Source organism: Neophocaena asiaeorientalis, unplaced genomic scaffold, assembly GCF_003031525.2.
Source record: "Neophocaena asiaeorientalis asiaeorientalis breed wild unplaced genomic scaffold, Neophocaena_asiaeorientalis_V1.1 scaffold784, whole genome shotgun sequence".
NCBI classification, from domain to species: Eukaryota; Metazoa; Chordata; class Mammalia; order Artiodactyla; family Phocoenidae; genus Neophocaena; species Neophocaena asiaeorientalis.
The window spans coordinates 460,351-477,032 of record NW_020174692.1 but is presented as its reverse complement, the minus strand read 5'-3'; the positions used below and the strand labels follow the sequence as shown (position 1 = coordinate 477,032).

General features: G+C 40.6%; 1 protein-coding gene across 2 annotated transcripts in view; it reads right to left on the bottom strand.

The window, feature by feature from the left end:
* ENOPH1 (enolase-phosphatase 1) overlaps positions 1–16,682 on the bottom strand; it is a 34,781-nt gene that overhangs the window by 1,920 nt on the left and 16,179 nt on the right. For both annotated transcript variants that reach the window (XM_024758875.1, XM_024758877.1), the window contains exons 2-5: positions 10,451–10,552; positions 8,811–9,013; positions 6,636–6,768; positions 4,575–4,698 (exon numbers count right to left, since the gene is read on the bottom strand). In XM_024758875.1, coding sequence (XP_024614643.1) covers positions 4,575–4,698; positions 6,636–6,768; positions 8,811–9,013; positions 10,451–10,552 — 562 coding nt within the window. The remainder of the gene's footprint in view (positions 1–4,574; positions 4,699–6,635; positions 6,769–8,810; positions 9,014–10,450; positions 10,553–16,682) is intronic.

Below are 16,682 nucleotides of genomic sequence, written 5' to 3'. Positions count from 1 at the left end.
AGATAATAGTTAATACCTTGTACTAATTTAGCACCTACTATGTGCCAGGTACTATTCTAGGACCAGAGATATGTGAACAAAACAAAGTTCCTGCTTTCCTGGAACTTCCATTCCCATCTAAATCTTCACAACAACCCTGAGGTTGTTACTATTACTATCTCCATTCTACAGATGCAGAAACTGAGAGCTATCAAGTGGTAGAGGTGAAATTTGAAATCGTGTGTCAGACTCTGTGGTCTGTGCTCTAGAACAAGGGTCAGCAAATTATGGCCCACCGCCTGTTTTTGTAAACATGGTCTTATTGGAACACAGTCACACCCACTCACTTATGTACTATCTGTGGCTGCTTTTGCATTACAAGGACCAGAGTTGAACAGCTACTACCTGGCCCTTTACAGCAGTGGTCCCCAACCTTTTTGGCACCAGGGACTGATTTCATGGACGACAATTTTTCCACGGACTGGGGTAGTGGTGGGGGACGATTCAGGCGGTAATGCGAGCGACGGGGAGCAGCAGATGAAGCTTCCCTCGCTTGCCCGCCACTCACCTCCTGCTGTGCGGCCTGCATCCTAACAGGGGATTGGGGATCCCCCTGCTTTACCGAACAATTTTGCCAACTCCTGCTCTAGAGCATTGCTGCTCTGAGTGTAGTCCCTGGACCAGCAGTGTGGAAATCACGTGGAAGCTTGTTACAAATACAGAATGCCAGGTTCCCCAATGTGCAACGACTGAATTAGGACCTGCAATTTAACAAATGACTCCTCTGCACAGACAGTAAGTTTTGATCAGAAATTTCAAGGAAGGAAAACTGGCAAGAGAGGAGGAATTGTAGGCAGACATAAAGTACATGTGCAAACAGTAGGAGAATGGACCCAGGACACAGGTCTGTGGTCACAGAGATGGGGCATACTTGGGCAGACAGAGCAAAACTGGGGAAGAATCTGAAACACATTCTTTGCAATTCAGATCTGGTGTAATAAGAAACCCCAGTAGTTTCTCAATCTGTGGAAAACAGCCAGAGCAACGGAATGCATTAATTAAAGGGCAGCAGTACTAAGAAAGAGTAAATGGGGCAGAGCTGTCTCTTCCACCTACCCACCTCCTACGAAAGGACTGTCACCTCCCAGAGCAAAAATAGTGCTCCAAAATCCCCACCTCCGGCAAATTCTGCAGATGCCATTCACTCCAGCAGCAAAGGCATTGCCTTCCACGCACCCCAAGTTCCCAGCCTGGCTACCTCAAGCACAGTCCTCTGGACCAGCAACCCAGGATCTCAACCACGTTGAGTCATCACAATCCATGTGGGACTTACTAGTGACCGTTCCACATTCAGCCTCTTACCAAGATCACCGTGGGGCAAGTTTTTGTCCTTAAGCATCTATTTGCTCTTTTCATATATTATTGAGACACTTATCTAATAATACTTGTTGACTTCAAACCCTGGACCTCTTTTTTCTTTCCCTCCAAAGGGAAAAGTCTTTCAGTTCTCTCTTTTATATTTGAGTATTATTTGGGATATCAACTTAGTCTTCCACTCTGCCTTGGCAGTGGAAGTCTGGACACGTGCTACTAAAACACAGGATCAGAGACAATAGAAAAGAGCAAGGCAGGCAGCCAGGTGCCTGGCCCTGTCCCAGCTACAGGTGAGCCCAGGTCTGGCCCTACTGCCTAAGCAGGAGTGGAGCTGGCAGAAGATGAACGGCAGGAATAAAACCTCCTTGCAGAGGACTCAAGGGAGAGACAACTTGAAGATTATCTCTAGTCTCTGAAGAGAATAGGACTAATTTCTGGGACTGCAACCTAAGGATATGGCTTAAGTGAAAAGAGAAAGACTTGAAATTATAGATGTACTATGATGGCAACTAGAAAAAAACTGTGGCTAAAGACAAGAATATGAAGAAACTGTAAGTGGTCTTTGGGCAGGGGTTACAATTATTAGCAGTAACCAAAAAGCAGGGAATAAGGCAAGGGTCTGGGGATCACAGGTTGAATCATGCATTCAATCCCAGAATGCTTGGGACAGGCTGACTTTGTGGGGAGCTCCAGTCACAAAGCAGATCTCTAATTCTAAGCCTGCAGACACTCACCGTTCAAAATCCTAGCGGAATTAAATATAGGGCAAACCATGGATTTTCATCTCCAACAGCCCTGTTTACGTGAATGATTAAAGAAAAGCAATTCACAGGTTAAACCAGCTAAACTCACCAGAAAGAGGCCTATTTCCTTTGCATAAGGAGCAAAACAAAGCAAAAGGTCTTCAAATTATCATTCCTCACACCTTTATCTACACAGATAGTAAAGTGACCTCCCCAGCCCACCACTCAGAGCCCCAAAAAGCCATTCAAGGAAGAGGGTAAAATGTAGCTTTGAATGAGTAAATGGCTTATACACAGAAATATGACAGGCAAACATTTACAGTACGCTGACAGTTCAAAGCAGAGGCCAGGTGAAATGGCTATTGGTACATAGGTGTAGCCTGGCCAGCTGTTTACACAGTGAACCTTGAAGCTGTGTGTCCACGCGTCTGTCTCTCACCTTCAGTGCAGTTAGACACGCAAATGCAAAGCTTGCCAGGATGCAGAAAAATAAGATGACAGTTTGTAGAACCCCTGCACTTTGAGGCTGATCCAAACCAGGACGTGCAGCAGGGGCAGGTCTCCGCTAAATCTACTGAGCTTTCAAAACTCGAAACAACAAACGGCTGTGATTTGCTACCATCTCCCTAGATCAAAAATTCCAGTCTAGATTCACCGAGGATTGAAATTTAACAAAGATATTAGCAGTTACTGAATGTCAACTGTACGTCAGGTAAAATTAAGCCTGTCTACCACTCTTTCTCTGGAAAACACATTATGACTTCTTGAAGGCATTAGATGACCTATGCTGGTTAAGATTTTTTTTTTAAACTGCTTCACAAATTAGTATATATTCGCTTATATGCCTACAGATCGTACCAAACATGATAAACCAAAGCAGCAGACAAAGAATATACTCACACACGCTAGCACAGATAAGATGCCTTTGCCAGCAGCCTGGGTTTGCCTTTGGGCGACATCTCTGAAAAGTCCCAGTGAGTGGGAGTGACTCTAGTTCTGCTACAACGAACAGAAGGGCTGGAGGGAGGAATATCAACTACAGACTGCCGAAGCTGCTTCCACGGGGCCCAGGAGTCCCTCGGAGCCACCAGATAGGAGAGCGCCCCTGCCCTCCGCCCCTTTTCCCTACTTTCCTTCTTGAGCCTGGTGAAATAGATGGAGTGTATCAGAGCGGCTGCATTGTACACAAGGCCCTGTACTATGGGTAAACAAAGGGTAAAACCTACGATCCAAGATGAGTGGAAGAAACACAAATAAGTACAACTATCCTCCAACACAAGTGCAATTACAATACACCAAAGTAGGACCCGGAGACATGCACAGACTCTAAGGAAAATGACCACAAGATCAAAGGCTGCAGCCAGCTGGGGGAGTCTGGGAAAGCCTCGCCAGCCAGGGGCAGAGACCCCCCACCTCCCCCAGCACCCCCCGACCTCTTCGCCTGCTGCTCCTTGCTTCCTTCTTCACTACCAGTTCCTTCTGTAATTCTCTGGAGGACTCGTATTCTCACACAGATAGATGCTTGAGCGTATGCTTTACGTTTGGTCAAAACTGCTCTTGAGGGCTTCCCTGGTGACGCAGTGGTTGAGAGTCCGCCTGCCGATGCAGGGAACGCGGGTTCGTGCCCCGGTCTGGGAAGATCCCACATGCCGCGGAGCGGCTGGGCCCGTGAGCCATGGCCGCTGAGCCTGCGCGTCTGGAGCCTGTGCTCCGCAACGGGAGAGGCCGTTAACAGTGAGAGGCCCGCGTACCGCAAAAAAAAAAAAAAAAACAAACTGCTCTTGAAATCACTTAAATTGCCGATACTGTACAGTATGTGCGGTTTCATACATTCACTCCTTACAGTGATAATGCATGTGCTAACGCACTGCACACCATATAAAGAGGGCCACGCTGGGTAAAAAAGATGCCAATCTTTAAACATGAGATCCATGTGCAGTGAGGCTGAGGTTTACAACATGAGGGGCGCCCAGGGCCTGAGCCCATCTGAGGGAAGGGCGAAATGAGGTTCCTCCTCACTGAGGGGCAGTGCTCATCAGCCAGCAGGAAAATGAGGCAAAATCGCTCCAACTACAGACTTCTCTCTCTCTCACCTTTTTTTGATGAGGGTGTATAGCTGATCTCGCTGCTGTTAAGTACACTTGACGCAGGTCCCCTGTGACTTGACTGTGCTGGACTGGCCACACACCCACCCTCATACTCCTGGCTGCGTGCTCCTTCCCACCCTTACCGCTGGCTGCCTCTGTTATCTCCCCATTTCATGTCAAAAGGAGAAAAATTCATCTTTCCAATGCCACTTCCCCCAAGGATGGGTAGATGGAGAGGGAGGTGGGTTGGCTGTTTCACCATTTCCTTTTATAAACCTGCTTCATTTTCCAGGGCTACCCACATAAACTTTCTTTACGAAGGCAAAGCGTGTGCAGTGCCAGGCTCGGCTCCCACCCTGGAGTGTACAGTGCAAGAAGTCAGATTACTCACCTCGGGTAACGTCCGTCAGAAACAAGATGTTGTTGGTTGAGCACCCAATGCTGCTGGCAATCTTTCGATAACTCTCACTCTCCACTTTGTGTCCAATCTTGGTATCAAAGTGACCGTCCACAAGCTGGACACAGAGAAGGGGAAAGAACGATGCTACTAACACACATGCAACCCAGCCCCTCTGTCTCTCATCCCTTTTCTCTGAACTACTCGACAATCATAGTGACTTCATCCACTCAACAAATATTCCCTGTAAGTCTACTTCATAGAGAATTTTATGGAAGCTACAAAAAGTAAATATAAACTAAGGTTTTATAGAAATAAACATTTAGAAAAAGAAAACTACCAATTCAATGTATATAAGATCATTTTATAATCTTGGCCTTCTTCCATTAGTATTAATTTTGTATCCAAAATCTTTTAAAATATATATGCCCTACTTCCTATCCTTAAAACACTATATTCACTCAAACTACTTGTTAGACTGGATTTCACCCGATGAAAGGTTCTCAACATTGTCCTTTTGATCCCAGAATGACCAGATTTCTCTAACCTGCCTAATTAGTAAGCTATTACTTTACTTTCAAGAAACCTTCATTTTCTAATTAAAACATTTTTAAATTCTACCCAAGAGCTCATATATACCCTTGATATCTTAGAAATAATTGGGGTCAAATATATAACTTACTAATTTAACCAACAGTCATTAAAATAAGTTCACATTTAGGATCAGCTATTACGATGTGATCTTTCGAATATTTTCAGAACTTTTCACAAACTAAAAATAAGCCTAACAAAGATAAATTAAGGTAATATTAATGTTGTGACTTTTAAAGTTAATAATTGTTTTGCATATTTTCTTTCTCTCTGAAGTCTGCCTCACACTAAGCAAGTGTAGAATAAAGTTTTATTACTGAACTCAGAGGGTAATTACTGTGTCCTGTCTACTATCACCTTATTGTCTATTTCATCAGAGAGAGCAGAAAAGAAGCTTATATCGGTATTCAGAGGAGAATAGTTAACAAGCAATTAAAGGGTTTTACTACTGATTTAATATTTGACTTAGAACTAAGATGAAAAGCAGGAAAGTAAGATGAGACTATGACAATCTCCAAAGTCAAAGTGTTCTCTGCACATGGTAGAGGGTCAATAAATATTTATTTTAAAAAAATAGTTGGCTGAGTAAACTACTGTGAATCACTAATTTCAGCCTGTATTCAGTTAGTCAGCATTTCTTTTTAAAGTCCTAAATGTAGTCCCTTTTTCCAATGACTACCCTGTCTTCCAGGGGACGTAGGGACTGTGGGACAGAAAAACTAGCAAGACTTTTCTCAGGTACAAGGAATGTTAATAGGAGACCTTAAGTAATCACTGTGTAATAACATGCCCAGTTCTCTTACAGAAGAATGCTGAATCTGCTAAAATAAAATCTATCTCTCTCCAAAGTACCAGAAACAAATGAATCCACCATGTACTCTCCTGCATTCAAGAAGTCTGTGTGCCCTTTTGTGAGGGATAGTGGCATGTGCCACTCTTTTACATCTTACCTAATACTTTAAACAACCAAAAGAAGCCATTAGTTTCCTCTGCTTTGGGTTGATGATTTTCTAATACTGACAAGATAGCTGATTTACAAGCTAGCTTAGGTCTTATTTATCTGTGATATATATATATATATATATATATATATGTGGTTCTAATACTACTGTCATCAGAATCACTTAGGGTAGATATTTGAAAATGCAGATTCCCAACCGTAGCCCAGACCTTCTGATATAGATTTGCCAGGAAACAGGGCCCAGGGATCTACATTTTTAACAAACTCCCCAGGTGATCCTTATGCACAGCAAAGTTTAAGAACCCCTGATGCAAAGATTGGTACCACAGCTACATTTCACCCTTCCACAATGTATTCCCCAGTTTTTCCACTTCTTTTTTACAACCTGCATAGCATATGTAAATGCAATTATCTGAATGCTGCTTAGCTTATAACTTTAGCACTCACATTCACTGTTTTATGCTTTGATGGTGTCAAAAAAACAAAGTAATCGGGTAACCTACCTCAAGAATATCTCCCTCTGTAGAATGCCCAAATAACAGTTTCTGTGCCTCTACACTCCCTGAAGAATAGATATACACCTTCATTCCCACCTCTCTCCATTTCCTGACTGCTGGAACCACATCTTCAAAGAACCTAGAGGGAAGACCACCAAGTTGAAATGAAGGAACATGTTATCCAGACAAATGAAAACCAGTCAAATAGCTGCCACAAGTTTCTCTATTTGTGTCCAAATGGTGGCCAGGAAAAGCACCTCCATGAGACTGTGAACTCCTGCAGATCTAATGAGCGTGTCCCCAGAGTTCCAGCGTCACAGTAGATTAGAAGCAGTAATTTAGGTCGAGGGGAGAAGAGTTTTTGACAGACAGCCACACTAAGGACAGTAAAAAGTGATTACAGAAAAAGAGATAAAATAAGAAAGGAATTTTTTTTTAATTGAAGTATAGTTGATTTACAATGTTGTGTTAGTTTCTGGTGTATAGGAAAGTGATTCAGTCATATATATATATATATATATATATATATATATATATATATACTTTTTCAGATTCTTTTCCATTATAGTTTATCACAAGATACTGAATACAGTTCCCTGAGAAAGGGATTTTTTGAATTGCCAAGAAATTCAAAAAAGCAAACAATAATACTAGTGTACTGTTGTGTGCCTTTGATATAATTCATGACGAGAAAAGGTTCAATTATGTCCGGTGTGCCTTAAGAGAGCATGGAAATGCTTTTAGGAAGATCTATACCCAAACAATTAAAAAAATGTTTGGAGGCTCAAAGCTATTAATCTTTGATTAGCTAGAAAACAGAACTACGTTTCTTGAGAACTAAGAAAACCTTAGGTTTTACTATACAGAAAAAAAATTATGTGACAAAGCAGTTAACAGACATGTACCATTTCACATTAGCTAATCAGCAATGATTCCTGACAGTCTTGTTCACCAACTCTACAGTGGACAACATCACAGGAGATGGGTGAAAAGTACAAGAAACTTGGGATGTGGAACCAGTCATCTATAAAAGATTAACTGGAAAATGTCAGAGAAGTCTTCTACTGGATGAAACAACATTGAACAAAATGAAGAAAAGGGATTAACTACTAGTTCAAAACAAGCAGTAATTGTTACTTTGTATGTTACTTTGCACTCAGAGACAGGATTAGTCCATGTTGAATTTGCAGATTGTTATCGCTCCAAAGCAGGGCTTAGAAGTCAAAGATGATTTATTTCAAGTTCTTGGTTTTATAATTAAGGAACTAAAACCAGGAGAAGGATGGGCTAACTCCTGTGAGCATCATCTCCTGACTCCAATACTTTGAGTGCTTTACCAAGTGAACTAACTGATATTTATTTCCACATCACTGGCTTACCCTGAAATTCTAAAGCATCCTTAAAAGGTGGAAGTTCCTTGTAAAGTACATAAGGAATGGCATCTCAGTTGACAGAAAAACAAAAGAAATATAGGCAGCTAGTAACAGTCTTGGATCTTAGGGTTTACATCAGGCAATGCCCTGAAATCCTTAGTGGCAGCAACTTATTAAGATTTCTTAATATAGCAACATAGGACTCACGAGTCTCCTTCAGCAGGAGTGCTCTTAGGAACCCCACAATCAAGACTCCGAGGTCTGGAAGTTGCTGTAAGAGCACAGAACAGAGTGGCACCGCTGACACTGAGTAACCCCACAGTGACGGGGTGCATAATTTTATAGCATTCTTACTTCTCTAACAGAGCAGAAAGCAGGTAATCTAACTTTCAATCCTGGGAAGCAGCCCAACAGTGCTGTCAGTCATACACTAAGGATCAGATATGACTTAGTTCAAGGAAGTTGCCATTTTCTAAGAAGCTGGTTTTTTTGTGTGTGGGGTTTTTTTTTTCTTTTTTAATTGGAGTATAGTTGATTTACATCTAGGAAGCTGTTTTAGACTTGAGTTAAAAGTCTCCAACCATCACACAAAGCCAGACACGGGCCTGGGGGATTTATCTGGGTGAAATGCTTTATCCCAGCTTTGAAAAAACAAAACAAAATAAAACACTCACTTGTTGGAATAAAAAGAATGTTGATTTTATCTACTTTGCAAATCATGCAACTTACACTGGAGAGAGAGGACTAGTGGAAAATGTATTTGCTTTGGTGGCTAGTGAAGTGTTTAGTCACTTGAGGAGCTACATACTCTGCTTTCATGCTCCCAGCTTTGAATGCCACCCTCCACATGTGGCCCTGCAGCTGTTTCAGCGCCGTGGTCTTCCGGTCCAGAGACATCTGCCAGCACACGTTATCTACCACGGCCTGGATCATCCGCTGCAGGTCATCTGCCCCATTCCCGGATGCTGCTGGGATCGGAACAGCCCCATCCAGGTGGGAGTCCTCTTCAGCCTTTAAATCATAAACAACAAAAAATTTCTTACTCATTTTTAAAAAGATCCCTTAAATGATACCTGAAAACTAGCAGACCAACTTTCTCCAACCACCATTAGCTCCGAGTCCTGTTAAAATTAAAGTATCCTACGCTTTGGGACTGATATGAATGATTCCTAAAAAAAACTGGATTATAATTAATAAATTTACCTTTCCTGTATCACTAAAGCTGAAACTTAAACCAAGAGGCATGGTGTGTGTGAGAAAAGAGATAGCACAAAATGATAAAATGTTATAATAAGACCTGGTTTGTTGATTCACTTACTAGGATCAACAAACCAGGACGTCAATTAAATCAGATCATTTCCTCTGCACTATAACTAACTGAGAAAGAAATAAAGAAAATCTCAGTGAAATTAGTTTATGCCTGGAATTCAATGAAAAGAAACTAGTGAAGCAATGTCTGGGTTGGTTTACATTCAGTCTCCTGCAATCTCCCACATCTTGCAAAACCTTAATAGCTATTTAGAAGCTGTTTAGCCTATGACAATGCGTATGTCCAATCCCTAAAGACTCAATGATTTATTTATATGCTACAATGAGGGATTATGTATGTATGTTTCAACAACAGGAGTTGAGACAACAAAAAAAGGTAAAGAAGGGAGTGTTTCAGACTAACCCTGAGTTATCTAGAAAATTCAACAAACCCAAATGCCCCATGCCTCAAAGGATGTGACTCTGTTTCCAATCCTAACTTCTAACATTATAGAATTTACAGAAAGCCTTCCACATTGTCCAACGTAGAAAATTAACTCAGAAAAGCCAGAGAGTTAGCTCTGCATAGCATGTAAGACCTTTGCCAATGAAGCAATTTTAATAAGAAAAACAACAGATCGGGAGTTCCACAGCACACGATGTGGAAGGAGAAAGACTGAAAACTGGGGAGGGATCAAAGTAGAACAAAGTACATGTAACGAAGGCCAAGGCAGGTATGAAGGCTGGGCTGAATGTGAGCTGGGGAGAGAGGTATGTGAGGGCCCAGGAACTCTGGAGGGGAAGCAGGGGCTCATGCCATGAGGAGAAGAGAGTGGAGAATGAGGTGATGAGGTGTTATCACTTGGAGACATTAATGAAAAATGTGATCAGATGGCACAAGACCCTTTTGCATTCCACCCAGAAATGACTTAGATTTATAAATATATGATATCTTATGCAACTGAAATAGCTCCAGAAAGAGGCAATTGTAGAGACAACAAACTGCCATTGATGTCATTATATCTGGCCTTTTAATTAGGTACTGTGAATTCCTAAGCAGGCAAGTCACTACAACGCCCGTGCCCTGTGAATCCAGAGCACTTATTTTAAAATATGCTCGGAGAATATTCTAAGTCTTTAGGCATCCTCAGTTCTAACACCCTTGGGAATGTAGAAGCAATGGAATAGAAATATCCCAACCTGTTTCCTCAAAAGATTGATATCCTGCTGGCACTCCTCTTCTTCCCAATGTGTCTGCAGATACTCTTTAACATTTTCTTTGATGTAAGGAAATAAAATGTCCTGGATAAAAGTGCAAAAGAAAACAACAAGAATTAGCTTTAGTGGTTTGCATGAGATCAAGTTCTTCAACAATCTCACCTTAGCTAATTCTAGCAAATAAGACAATGAAAATTTCATTGAAAATATGAAAATTGGTGCTCCGGATATAGGAGTCAGACGGAGACTGAGAAACAAACGAACTAGATCGAGAGTCAGCACCTACAGCCTGTGGGCTAAATCCAATCTTCTCCCATTTTTGTAAATGAAGTTTTATTGGAATGTGTCCACACTCATTTGTTTACAGGGTGTCTATGGCCACTTTGGGGCCACAGTGCAGAGTTGAGTACTGGTAACCAAGACCATATAGCCCTCAAAGTCTCAACATTTAGTATTCAGTCCTTTACAGAAAAAGTTTGCTGACTCAAACCAGATGGCTAGACTATACATCCTTGAGGGTAGGGATCAAGTATACCCTGCTCACAGCTACATCCCCATTGCACACCACAGTACTTGGGACATGCACATAACTCAAATATCTTGTGACAGAATGATGTCCACGTATGACGAATGTTTTTGTTGTTGTTGTTTCTTAAATTAATTAATTTCTTTCTTTATTTTTGGCTGTGTAGGGTCTTCGCTGCTGCGTGTGGGCTTTCTCTAGTTGCGGTGACCGGGGGCTACTCTTTGTTGCAGTGTGCAGGCTTCTTATTCTGGTGGTTTCTCTTGCTGCAGAGCACGGGCTCTAGGTGCACAGGCTTCAGTAGTTGTGGCATGCGGGCTCAGTAGTTGTGGCTCACAGGATCTAGAGCACAGGCTCAGTAGTTGTAGCACATGGGCTTCGTTGCTCAGTGGCATGTGGGATCTTCCTGGACCAGGGCTCAAACCCGTGTCCCCTGCATTGGCAGGTGGATTCTTAACCACTGAGCCACCAGGGAAGTCCACAAATGTTTTTAAAAAACACCTGATCACGATGATTCTTTCTTGGAAATCAGAATACCTACAGAATTACCCTATGTATTCTGATGTGCAAAACAATTCAGAAATAAATAAGCTGTCAGTAGTCCATGCATTGGGAACATGATTTTTCTTAGGTCAAAATTTTTACATCTACTTGCAATTGTAGTGTATGTATCTTTTCAAATCCAATTTGACACATTCAGGAAAATATTAGTGTCTACTATATACTAAGATATGCTACTGCGGCATGGAGAAGGGGATTGAAAAGATAAACAAGTCACAATTCCTTTTCTCAATAAGCTTCTGAAGAATCTAGTGGGGGGGATGGGGGATGGAAGGTAAACAGAGAATTGTAACGTGGTGCAATGGGTGAGACAGAGTATGAGCAGAATGCTGCACAGATCCGGGGTGTAATGGCCCTGCAACAGTCTTAGCAATAATCAGTCTGAAAAAACAGAAAATAAATATATGCTCTGAATAGAGACAACAGGTATACAATTCAGAGAAGGACTTACATTTTAAGGGAAAGTCTATAATCAAGTGGAATCCAAGAAGTCTGTTTATTTAAAGTGATTCACTCATTTATTTATTTAAATATGCACCAAATGCCCAGAACAGGGCAGGCTTTTGTGGCAAGGGCTGAGGATATAATTGTGCGCAAAACCCATACATGATCCCTAATCTCAAGGAGCCAAGTAGCAGAAACAGACATTAAAGTTAAGGTGGTACTTTAATAAATGGTACAGATGAGAGGTACATAGTACTACTAGGGCACAATAGGAAAGTTTGACCTAGTGAGGGAGGTCAGGGAAGGCTTTGCTGGAGAAGTGACAACAGAACTGAGATCTAAAGCAATGATTCTGAAAGTGAGATTCAGGACCCCTGAGGTCCTGAGACCCTTTTAGAAGGCTCCACGAGGTCAAACTATTTTCAAAAAAATACTAAGATGTTATTTGCCTTTTTCACTTTCATTCTTTCAGGAGTGTACAATAGTTTTCCAGAGGCTACACAGGTGTGATATCACAACAGACCCAATGCAGATATGAGAATCCAGCTATCTTCCTAGCCCGTTTATAAAATATAAAACAATGTCTAAAACAGTCTTCTAACCATGTTTTCCAAAACAAACAAAATATTCTTCATAAAAATATATTATTTATTAAAGTTAACAAATTAATAGGGTTTATTGTTTAAAATGAATAAATATTTTTAAATTTCTCAGTTTCAATTGCTAATATGGTAAATGTTGATCAGTATAACCCTTTAAAAAAAAAATATATATATATATATATAACCCACATAAACAAAAGTTCTTTGGGTCCTCAGAAATTTTTAAGCGTGTAAAGGAATCCTGAGAATAAGAAGTCTGAGAACCACCAAAGGTGGATAGGACTAACCTGGAGAAGACTAGAGGAGAGAATGTAACACACAGAGAGAACAGTGTGGGTAGGGAAAGACTCCCGTAGTGTGCAAAAGGCCCTGGAGACAAGCAATCCTCTTCCCTGCAGAGAGGGCTCACTAAATGTAAAAATAAGAATGGGCTCCAATTCACTAAGCGCCAGCATGTGCTACTGCAGGGTCATTTGTGACAAACGGCACACCCGGCTTCTTCTGATTAGTACTTACCAGTAGCAGCCCACCACCCAGCTTTGTGCTGAAAACCACTGATCTGTGTCTTCTCCCTCTCTTCCCTTTCTGCTTCCTCCTTATTACAAGCTTCTGCATCATGAGATTTCCTTAACTACTGCTACAATAGAGTGAACAAGGGCAAAAAGAGAAGAAAGAAGCTGGCAGAGGGGAGGGGGTGGGGGGATGGGCAAAGTAGGTGAAGAGGTACAAACTTCCAGTTATAAAATAAATAAGGCATAGGGATGCAATGTACAGCATAGGGAATATAGTCAATAATACTGTAATAACTTTGTATGGTAACAGATGGAAACTAGACTTATCCTTATTTTGTAGTGTATAAAAATATCAAATCACTATGTTGTATACCTGAAACTAATTTAATATTGTAAGTCAGCGATTCTTCAATTAAAAAAAAAAAAAAGAGGAAGCTGACAGAAAACTTTTTATTTTATTTCCTGCTAACAGGCCTGGGGGATGACATGGTTAGGACATAGTTAATAGATCATCATGAATAAAACCATGTTTTTTAGTGTGCATAGAATTTCCCTGACTGGAACAAAGTCTTGGCTCCATAATTAGAATTTTTTAACACTTCAGAAGACCCAATTCTAAGTTCAACTTAAATTGCACTCCCAAATGAAAATATACAACACAAGAAAGTTATTTTGGATTTTTTTTTAATGGTAGGACTGAAGTGTTTACCTCTCTTCACAATACGTTTTTCAAATTTCACCTTCCCTAGTAAAAATAAAGAAGCCGTTCGAGCTTCCCTGGTGGCACAGTGGTTGAGAGCCCGCCTGCTGATGCAGGGGACACCGGTTCGTGCCCCGGTCTGGGAAGATCCCACATGCCGCGGAGAGGCTGGGCCCGTGGGCCATGACCGCTGAGCCTGCGTGTCCAGAGCCTGTGCTCCGCAATGGGAGAGGCCACAACAGTGAGAGGCCCGCGTACCAAAAAAAAAAAGAAGCCATTCAATTTTGCTTGTTCTCATGGTGCATTCCAGTAAGTAATGGATCACTCAGCAGATTCAGAACAGTGTGATCAGGCAAAATTTTCAGCATACTTGACACAAACGCTTTGTTTAAGCTCCATAAAATCTCATTTTTGATCTTAAAGAAGGAAAATGAAGAGCCAAGATTGACAGCTTTCCTTTTCTGCAAGAGATTCCTTTTACTGGGCTGATATACTTCTGATTTTCTTGAAATACTCTGTTTTCTCAGCATGCCCCTCCTCATTCCTTGCTTTCTCCCACTTAGCATCTCTCCTGCACTCATGCACTGTGGCAGGACTGCAAACCCACCCCCACTTGAGAGTGCTATCTGAGAAGATGCAGCAGAACCGAAGGCGCACATACACAGCGCTTCTTCTCCTAGGCAGACACACATGTGCAGAGAAGTAAAAAAAAGTTTACTGTCCCACTGGGTATGCTGCAAAATAATTGGAAACAACCTAAATCGTCATCAGCTAGAGAATAAACGGGTATATTCATACTCTAAAACATTACATAGCAGTTAAAAATGAATGTACTAAAATTGTATTTATCAACATGAATATAAACTAACATATGAATAAAAGTCTAATACAAAATGGGATGTGCTAAGGGCCTCGGTTATAGCTGCAATGTTCTATTTCTTTAAGATCTGAAACAAACATAATATGAAGGTTTAATTAGCTTTGTGGTCGGTGCATAGTCATTACATTAATCTTTATCCCTGCTTGTTTTAAATGGGTTACAATTAAAAAACAAACAAGCCACCGTTGATCCCTCGTCCTACACCTTTCTCATTTGGTCCTTCTCCTCCAGCGCCCAGCCTCCATTACTCCCCAACTCCTAAGCAACTGGAATATTCCCCAGGGAAAACTTTTGGTCAGATTCAAGGCCACCCAGTAACTGAAGAGCTGAAGTACCCAAAAAATTTCTAAACGCATGCAATGCTGTATTATTTACTTTGTGCTTCACAAAGTTGAATTTCCTATATCCAGCTTTATTGGTACCAAGAACAATTCATGAAGAGCCTGTTAATCCTGAGAGCCCAGGTCCTTAATCTCTGTGGAAGAGCAGATAAAGAGTACAGACTACAGGCAGCATGCCAGGCTGGGGTCCTACCTCTGTCTTTTACTAGCTGTGTTCAAGTAACTTATCCTCTTTGAGCCTGTTTTCTCATCTGCTAAACAGCAATGACAATACCAAGCAAAGTCACTGCAGTCATTAGAGATAATCAGATGAAAGCACCCAGTACCTTACCACTAATTATATACTCCAGCACAAACATTTAAACTGGGCAAGGATCACCTTTACCCCAATTTAGTGATAAATAATTGCAGAGAAGTCCCCAGAGGATAAATCACAAAGACAACCAACTCATTCATTCAACATTTACTGAGGACCTATTGAGTGCCAGACATTTCTGATAACAGAGTTATAAACCAGAGACCCTCTCCTCAGAGAACTCACAGAAATAAAAGGTCAAGATTTCAAACAATTCTAAACTTTTAGGAAAAGCTTTAGAAATTAGAAATTACTTTAGAACTCCTGGTCATCCAATTTGCCTCTTTCCTCTATCCATAAAACTCCCCTCTGCACTAATACACAAAGGCAGGCAATGAAGCTTGAACTTAGTATAACTGGAATTGGCATGCTAGCTGATCGAACAGTCTATTTTAGTGCAAAAGTGTTACTGCATAACATAAAAGTACATGGGGCAAATAACTAAATTGTGAAGATTTTATCCATTCTTTAAACATACTTATTGAGCATCTATCATGCAAAAAAAAATGCCTTCAATTTGCTTATTTTTAAAAGCCAATAATTATATCATAGCCTGATATGTACTACGATACCAGGTAAGAATGCTCTAAAAATAGACTTTTTAAAGTTAGTACTTATTGCTCAAACCTGCCCATTGAAAATTTTCAGGCTTTAAAATTAATTCCAGAAATAACTGTGATGATAAATACTTTAACTTCAGTTATAGTTATAATCCATTTATAGATAATTTCAGAATTCTATAGTATGTAAAAATGCTACAATAAACCTAGGATTCTATAAGCATGTAAATATTTTTAGTTCACCAGTCACCTACGGGGTTGTTACAGTAGTACATATAACAAAAGGCTACAGAACTAAATGAGAGTACTTGTCTTTCAGGGGACTATGATTAAATTCCACTAAATGTTAGATGGGATACTCTGCAAGCAGAAATTTATTATTCTACACAGCTCAACGACAGCATTCTGAAAAAGCTCCATTAGGGCTACAATATTTCTGACGATCTAATTAGAGAAGTTGCCTCATAAATGTTCAGAAGTCCAAATATGGATTTGCTTTATGGTCAAGTGGCTGTTTTAATGAAAATGTCATAGAATCAATAAAAATAAAATTGTTGCTATAATATTTACTCAAGTCTCCTTTGAGGAAAATGGGTAATAAAAAAGTAATGGGTAATACTACTGCTATTTAAAGAAACTATTTTAAAAGGTTTCCAAAGGAACCACACAGTGCAAATGATTTATAGTATTTGAGAACTTAATATTTTTCCAGCCAGAAAATTAAACAACACAAAGG